The following is a 9,302-nucleotide window of genomic DNA, read 5'->3' on the forward strand; positions in this document are numbered from 1 at the left end:
ATGTCATACATGTATCGCATGACATAATATCCACACTCATGACCTCCCGGTTGTCTCGGGCACTACAAAATACATATATTATTTTACTAATTTAAACAACTTATTGTAATTCAAAATATCACACTAAAACTTAAATTCAATATTCATACATACTTTGCATGGCTTCCAATTGATGTTCTTAACCTGTGCACTCGTAGGAACAGAGTGAAATGCCCTATAATAATTATAAGCATACATAAAAATTTATAAATAATATCATAGCTGCTAAAATACTTATATAAATAATAAAGTATTTACTTACATATTCACATAGCCTTTAATTAAACCTATGTCGCGATTATTAGAAGGCAAGGGATCCAAGATACATACGTTTTTTGACCGTATGCAAATCACCAAAAGTAACCAATGAGAGCTACATTTAAAAACACAAATATATATTAAAAATTCAATATCTAATACTCCAAATATAAAGTTATAAGTTATATTAATAAAATATAAGAACAATTTTCTTACTCTTAATGAATATGGTGCTAAAATAAAGTTTTTATCTTTGTGATGCTCCATGACGTGGACGAAATATGATGTAACTTTGCGGGAACTGCTTTTAAGCATAGTGTGGGAAATCTGGGTCGGACAGACAAACTCGATTGACCTAACTTCATACTGATTGCACAACTGATTAAGAAATTTGAAAATTAAGAAATAATGAATAAGAAATTTCACTACATATATAGGTAAACATATATATAAAATACAGTAATAATTAAAAAAAAAAAACATACAGTATAAACACGTGTATGATTGAGACATTAAGCCAATTCATCATCATCAAATCCGTTATATCATTCATCATCACAAAAATAGAACGAGTGTTTTGATGATGGAAGATTGTTTTATCCAGCTCGAACTCAATACAGTCTTTACCAAGTGGAAAGCCTATCAACAAATCCACTAAACACTTGCAATTCTCCCCCAAGTGCGGTAAGACACCATCACCAACAATGGGAGCTCGTGCACCAGTAGTAGATAGATCAACACTTTGATCTTTTGGTTTCTTATTTTGTTTTGATGAACTCTACAAATATAAAATTGTAGGTTTACTAGCCCCTTTTAAATATAAATAACGAAAACTAACTTAATAACTAAATAAAAGAATGTATACCTCTTCTAAACTCACTAAATGCATAGGCCATTGTGCAAAACTGCCTACTATATCTGCTATAGTGACATATTGTTGATCTGGTAAGGGGAGATTAAATTGTTCTCTACCCTTAATCACTTCATCCACCGAAACTTTGACACAGTTAGGCAACAATGGTTGGTGATTCACCATAGTCTCGTCAGTACTTGGGTGAGCCAAACCTTTGCAACAACAATTGGTGTGCCATTGGGGCATACTGCTAGTAAACACCTTTTTGGACTCTATTATTCAAAATTGTGGGTTAATCTTAATCTAACAAGAAATATATTTTGATATATGAAATAACTTTTGATATTACCTGAATTGTTGTAACTGGATATGTGTCAACCGAATGACAACTGCGACGAGTAGGCGGTGGATCACTTAGAGGAGTTCCAGCCGAGACCTCTCCTGAAAATAGATGTGTCCCCGATATGTTCTTCATCAAAAACTTGAGTTGCTAGTCCATTGTTTCAATCTTGGGATTCATATTTGCTTCCACCTCCATTATTGTATTTTGCCTACATTTCTCTAACATTTGTTGGACAACAGCTTCTGAGTAAACCCCACTCGACGTGCTTTGTTTCCGATCTGGTCTACCAAACACTTCTTGGATGGTAGAGTATGTACCAATTGCTCTTACAGAACCTGAATTATCATCCTTTCCAAGAACTACTGACAATATGTCATGGTGTCTTTTTGGTTCAAATCTTCCTTGATCAAGTTCTTCACATTTTTCTATCTGTTCCAACAAATAAAATAAGTCAAGTACTAGTATTTTTATAAATATTATGTACTATTATGACATTTAAACAAATATAATACTTACAATTTTATGAAACACTTCTTGTGTTTTTTCATTTGGAATAAAGTAACTTCCATCATCTGCTTTTTTTTGTTCTTGCTCGTATCCAATTAAAGCTGTGATCATCGGACAACAAAGACGAGCTAACTGACGCACACGAAGATGTGAGGATTGAGGATCTTCTTTCATCCACTCTTGTCATCTCCTTGCATATCCACTAGAACCTAAGAAGTGTTGTAACACCCCGTGTTACGGCCTTCAATCCCGGATTAGTTATTAAATTAATCCCATTAATAATAATTAAATATGATTTAATTCGGTTAGGTTTCCTTTAATTAATTAATAAAGGTCCACCATGAACCGTGGACCCTTGCCTAAATTAGAGTCCTAAGCCTATTAGGAATAAAGAAAGTAAACCCTTTACTATTCAGATTCTAGTTAGGAATCCTAGACCTAGTTATCTATTAGTAATAAAGGAAGTAGACCTTTTACTATTCAGACTACGATTAGGATTCCCTTTAATTAATTAATATGGTCCACTATAGACCATGGACCCTTATCCCTAAACCCAATCCTTAGTTCCAAAAGGAATAGAATTAGCAAGCCTATAATATTAGTTCCTAACCAGGACTCCTAAATATATAAATAGGGGACTTAAGAGGCACCTAGAACCCCCCACCACAATAAACGTTCCACCACCCCAAAGTGCTCCAAGAATCCCCTTAGAAGAAATCAAGAAAGCAAGAAAGCTTAAAGAAAGACCCTTCATAGCCAAGGAATTAATTAAGGCTAAGAGGTAACCCATGTCTCAACAAAACCTATTTTCATAGCTATGATTTCCCCTTAGGGTTTTTCCCCCCGTATGATTGTGAATGGTGAATTACTATGATTATTATTGATGTTGATTTAATGATTCCATGGGGAATCTTGATAATCTTGATATTGGGAGTTTCTTGATGATTATGATGTTCTTGATGATTAATTGGGTTTCTTGATGATTATGTGTTGTTCTTGATGATTATGATGTTCTTGATGATTAATTGGTATCCTTGATGATTATGTGTTGTTCCTACCGAATCTTGCAATTAGAAGACGAACCGTATTCTTGTTGATATAAAAGTGATTAGAACCCTAGGTTGTATTGTATGATCTTATTCTTGGATTATCGGGTGGGAAATCGCATGTTTGGGTGTTGATTATGATTAGAAAAGCATGTTAGGTTATGTGCCGTTCGTCTATCGTATTTGATCCGTTAATTGTCTATGTGTTGTCGTTAATTACGTTGAAAAGTGTCTAAGCATGGTTTCGGGTTCCACAACGGTTCCCGGGACGAAAAGTGGTGAAAAGAGTCAGTGGGGGGGTAGGTGGGGGTAGGGGACCCGCCACCTACCCGCGGCAATCTCGGGTAGCTCCGGCAGCGGGCAGCCGGCGGGCGGGCAGCTGCCCGCCGGGCACCCGCTGCCCAGAACAGTGACAGCCGGCGGGCAGCCGGCGGGTGGACCCCCACCCACCGGCTACCCGCTGGAATCTCACCCCACCCGGGACCTCGGCTTCCCCGTTTGATGTTTCCCCGATCCCCGTGGTGTCCCAACGGACCCCGTTTGTCGTGCCTATGTCTAGTTTGATGTTTCGGGTACCGTTCGTAGGTTTATGAGTCTGTTATATCGCATGCTAGATGAATTGGTATCCCGTTGACCTAGGTGAAGAAAGTATGAACCCCTTAGGACTATTCTTAGTATGTGATGGATCACGCATAGGTTTTGTTATACGTATTCTCCCCCTTCCTAATGTGTAATGTGGGTTGCATGTGCTTGCTATGTGTTATGTGTGTGTGCCACCCCAATTCGGTTGCGATCGGATTGGTTATCCTGAGCTGCGGTTCAGAAGCTGGCTGCGGTCAGATGACATTCTCTTGGGCTGCGGTCCACCGTTTGGTTGCGATCAAACGTTTCTATACGAGCTGCGGTTCGTCCTTTATCCTGGCTGCGGTCAGATGACACTCTCTTGGGCTGCGGTCCACTGTTTGGTTGCGATCAAACATTATGATGAGCTGCGGTTCATCGGTCGGTTGCGATCGACCTCCCCGTGTTGCGATACGGGGCATGGTGCTACGGGGCTGTGTCAGAGCTATATGCGCTGACCCTCATGTATGGGCATGCGATCGGTCCCGTGGCGCCAACAATGTGCGTTATGTGTGTGATATGGACGAGTTGTGACTATGATGCCTTGGGATGTGATTATGGGTTTCATATTGGGGATTGTTTATGATGGGATTATGATTACCGTTTATGCCTTGTTGTACTGCTTTATCTATTGTGAAATGCTTATGCTTGCTATGTCTACTGCTGGCGTCTAGCCTTAACTGTTGAGTCATTCCCGGTTTTAAAAGCTAGAGTTCGTAGGATATATCTTCATGCTCATAATGGTTTTCGTATATCTATATAAATATCTCTATATGTATTGTATTTCAACGCGTTGGAGTGGGTTACCAGCATCTCTCGCTGAACAGATATATTTGGCTTTCAGGCACAGAAGAATAAGTCACTGGAGCGCGCTAGAACTCGGAACGTAGAAGTAGATAGTTCCCTTTTTCGGCCTGCGTGCCATATTATGCAATTACATTATTGAGGACATTAGTTAGTTAGCCTGTGCACCTGGGTTCTCTAGCTCAGGTGTGGCATAGCACCCCGTACACTTGTATTACGTTTTGGGATTTAATGAGATAATACCTTTATTTTATAAGTTTTAAATGTCTTGAAAATCTGGGGTGTTACAGTTGGTATCAGAGCTTAAGTTTGACCCTAGGATAAGACTCTTAAGACCGGACTTTAGGACACTAGGCTTGAACTCTAGGTACTTAGGAACATAGGATCCAGGAATCTTAGGACGCGCAGTGAGATTGTGAAACCTACACATAACCTCCCCTCACTTCATCCCTCTCTAACTTAAAGGAACCTCCCCCTACGCTTACCACACCAGGTAAGGGTGCGAATAGATAAGTTTACTTCCACCCCCGAGTCAGACAAATGACATGCACCTTCCGACAAGTTGCCTTATCTCGGCAAACCCGGGTTGCGGCTACAACAAACAGGAAGGAGAACTAGGACACCTACTAAAGTAGCGAAGGAACGACACCATTAGTCGAATCCTTGGGTGCAAGGTAAGTATATCGCGACACCTTGCGACCCCACCACCCCAATTTAAAATATAATCCGCCCTGAAACCCCAGCATCTTGATACCCCTATTTGTTGAAAACTCCCACCCCGAATCCTTAATTACCTTAAGAGCAAATTCGCAACCGTCATGACCTTGCTCACCCTTTGTTACGCTTAACCCAAACCCTCGGAAACCCTAAATTGTTATTGCCCTTACTCTAAGTTCATATCCCCACTCCGTTTGGAAACCCTGTTAAAAATCGTAGAGCAGCATAAGGCCCTTACCCTACCTAGGGGCGTGAAGAACCGACATTCATTGATTCAATATTAAAATAAGTTGTTAGATAGGAATCGGCGAAGTAGGTGGAGGTTACAAATACGTATCACCCCACCCTTGCACGAAAGGTGAGCGGATCTGTGATTAATGTGCATGGGGTTTGTGCATAATGTGCGTGAGGTTGTGCTTAATGTGTGTGGGGTTTGTACTAATGTGTGTGAGGTTGTGCTTAATGTCAATAGTTGTTGAAACTTAAAATTTGTGAGTCAATATATTAAAGTGCGTGGGGTTTGTGTTTAATGTGCGTGAGGTTGTGCTTAATGTGTGTGGGGTTTGTACTTAATGTGCGTGAGGTTGTGCTTAATGTCAATAGTTGTTGAAACTTAAAATATGTGAGTTAATATTTAAAGTGCGTGGGGTTTGTGCTTAATGTGCGTGAGGTTGTGCTTAATGTGTGTGGGGTTTGTACTTAATGTGCGTGAGGTTGTGCAGACGCTATCATTTGTGTAGACGCTATGTGTAGATGCTAACATTTGTGTAAACGCTATCATTTGTGTAGGCGCTATCTTCTTCCCGACACCCGTTTTTTTTAATTGATGATTTGAGTCGTTGATCTAAATTTGATCAACAGCTCAGATCTAACCGCACAACCGCACGGGAAGCTATACCCGCACCTGAACCCTTCCCATATATATATATATATAAATATATATATATATATATATATATATATATATATATATATATATATATATATATATATATATACATATATATATATATATATATATACATATATATATATATATATATATATATATATATATATATATAGGGTTGCATTCACATGCAAACCCCTTTAAAATACAAACCTATGGACAAATACGGGCCATTAGATTAGATAAGATTAATGGATTAGATTTAAGGGGGAAAAAATAAGCCAGAATAATTATTAGAGATTAAAAGGGCAAATAAGACAATACAGGGTATCCTAATTACGGTAATAATACAATTTTGATCTTCAACCTAAATTATAGATGATTAATTAGAGTAGGAGTAAATCACAGCAACAGACACGCAACATCTCTCAACTCGTCAATCTACTCTAACGGCAAGCGGATTACATCGAACACATTCCGTCCGACCATCAAACGAGAACTCACGGACGCGAACATGGAGTCCACATCGACATCACTACCAGGTTATCATCACAACTTGATTATTAGAGTTGAAGGACAGTGTGTGATTATGTAATCAATCCTATGTGCATCATTATATTTATGATTAAGAATAAATGTTGCGTCAATTTCATAATAACGTATTGGTGAAAACTGTATGCGTAAAAGAGCAATGGAAACGCATAATCCTAAATACTAGATGAAGAAGGCGGTGTTGGAAGGAAATTATTGGATTAAAATGCCATGCACATAATGAAGTACTATTGCGCACACAAACAGCCTGAAATAGTGAATGTTATTGAAACAGTGAATGTTATACTATTTTAGCATATTTGCTTCCTTATATTTATAAGTAAGAATCAACATTGTGTGAATTTGATAATAATCAATTGGAGAAAATGAATGGTTATACGAGCCAAGGAAAACCGTATCATGAAACCGAGATGAGTACTACACTGTTGGAAGGTGAACATTGGATTAAAAAGCCGTGCACAAACTGAAACAGTATCGCGCACACAATACAAAATACAGGAGACCAGAAAATTACGCCCAAAAACCTTATAGTCAGCGAATTACCCACGAAATAGGGTGCTACACACACTCTACACATACCATTAATTGCTATTCAGATGAAATATTTTTTAATGCTAGTGCATATAATTAGGAATGAAAATACGTTTTGATTTTTTTTTTTATGGTAAACAGGGCACGAAGAACATGAACACGATGCACGAGGGTGTATAAAGGAAATAGGCAATGATGGTGGGAAATACTAGAGACATGCAACACAGATCGAGAATACCCCATATGAAGGACATCAATTTGAAACAATAGAGATAGAGATTGAGTTCTACCAAGTGTACGCAAAGGTGGTGGGATTTGATATTAGGCACGACACAAAGCGTAGAAATCGCTTAGGAGAAGTGGCAATTAAATACATGGTGTGCTCACACGAGGGATACAAAGTCGAAAAGAAGGACTCCAAAAATAACTCAAAAGAACGAAAGAGGAGGAGAAGAGTATCCACGAGGGTAGGCTGTAAGGCGCGTGTAGTGGTAATAAGTTTTATTTCAAAAATAGTGACAAATGGCATTTGTTTGGATTTTTACCCATACTTGAATATATATATGTATCAGACTTACTATTACAAGCATTTGGTTTAACAAAAACAATGTCGTCATGTTGTAAAATACGCACACATCAACATACATCTGCGCACACGTACTGGAGGCTCAATCCCATGACACCACTGGTGCGCACACACTAAATCAATGAGACGCACACATGGCCGAAACCAAATCCTATTCAAAGATTGTGGACGTCTGGCCGAAAATCCTTAGCATAAACACGGCTTAAGCGCTGCGCACACAGGTAAGCATACACGAGCACAGATGTTAGAGTGCAGTACAAACGACGCGTGCACCAAACTACAATTATTATAATTGAGTATACAAAGAACCTATTTAAGTGGCATGTGCGCACGGTAGCATACGAATAGGCCAACACGGTGAATGACATAACCAAAACCAAACACGACGTCCGGAAAGCACAAAATTAACAACCATACTTGAGTAATTATATTTACCAGACTCATTACTACCACAACTTGGATTTAACAAAAACAGCGGTGTTGAGAGACATACACACACATGCATATATATGTTCGCACACATGACGGAGGATAAAACACCATGTTGCCCAGGCGAGCACACAGTAGTAACCTGCGGTGCACACACGCTCTTCGGAAAAAAAAACACACAGAGGAAGATTGACGCCTGGCAGAAAAACATGACAATAATAACCAAAACCGTAACGAGAAACTACAGTATCACCAAAAAAACTAACATGTACGCAACAAGAAGCTAGCACAATTAAACGTAGCCATGTGCACAAGAGCAGCTAAACAAAAAATGAAAATGAACAAAGTGTGCAGTAGCCGTGTGAACATCACACCAAAAATCCAAAGAGACCTAATAACTAAAAAGCACACATGTCTACTATGACGGAAGAGGAGCAAATATAGACTGGTACGCTCGAGAAAGATTGCCTGCACCGTGCACATTATGCTCCGAAATCACAAGCTTCTTCATGTACCGCAACCTAAGCTTGTGAATACCCGTGGTGTCCCCCTTGACTAGACCACAATCCCACTCAGCGACACACTGTCCAACATACGACTCCATGTGCCTCATCAAAAAGACTCCACAATCGATCTTATTCTTTGAATCCCGCCAACCTATTTACAACCGCTTAGATTCCACACAAGCAGAAGCTGCAGACCTCGGAGGAGAAATATGTTTGAAGAATTCGGAGAGCATGCACTTCTGAAAACGGAAAAGAATGGAACATTCAGCCAACATTCAAACTATAGAACAAAGGGAAACTAAAATATGGAAAATTTTAAAAATGTATTATTAATATTAATATAATTTACTTCCAAAAAAATATTAACATAATTTGAAATTGAACTTTTAAAATTAGAGAAATTTCCTACAATACCATCACTGTTTATTTTCTTCCTTGCTCTAGAAATGTTAGATTTAGCTAAATGCATAGCTAAGATTGATTGATAGTTATTTTTTTTTCTTTTCTAATAATAAGTTTTCAAATAGTCATAATCAAGATGTAATATGAGTTTTGTTATAATATTTTATTGTGAAATACTGGTTATTATAATTTGTGTAGGGAAAAAATAAACCTGGGTAG

At 38.6% G+C, this 9,302-nt stretch overlaps 1 protein-coding gene across 1 annotated transcript; it reads right to left on the bottom strand.

Moving 5' to 3' along the window:
• Positions 1 to 1,558: 1,558 nt before the first annotated feature.
• LOC109171125 lies at positions 1,559 to 2,117 on the bottom strand. Its single transcript, XM_019320256.1, has 2 exons — positions 2,010 to 2,117; positions 1,559 to 1,922 (listed from the first exon to the last, which is right to left on the bottom strand). Exons 1-2 carry the CDS (start codon positions 2,109 to 2,111, stop codon positions 1,641 to 1,643), a joined length of 384 nt encoding a protein of 127 aa, XP_019175801.1. The 5' UTR covers positions 2,112 to 2,117; the 3' UTR covers positions 1,559 to 1,640.
• Positions 2,118 to 9,302: the final 7,185 nt, after the last annotated feature.

This window comes from Ipomoea nil, unplaced genomic scaffold (assembly GCF_001879475.1).
Source record: "Ipomoea nil cultivar Tokyo-kokei standard unplaced genomic scaffold, Asagao_1.1 scaffold3394, whole genome shotgun sequence".
Lineage (NCBI taxonomy): Eukaryota > Viridiplantae > Streptophyta > Magnoliopsida > Solanales > Convolvulaceae > Ipomoea > Ipomoea nil.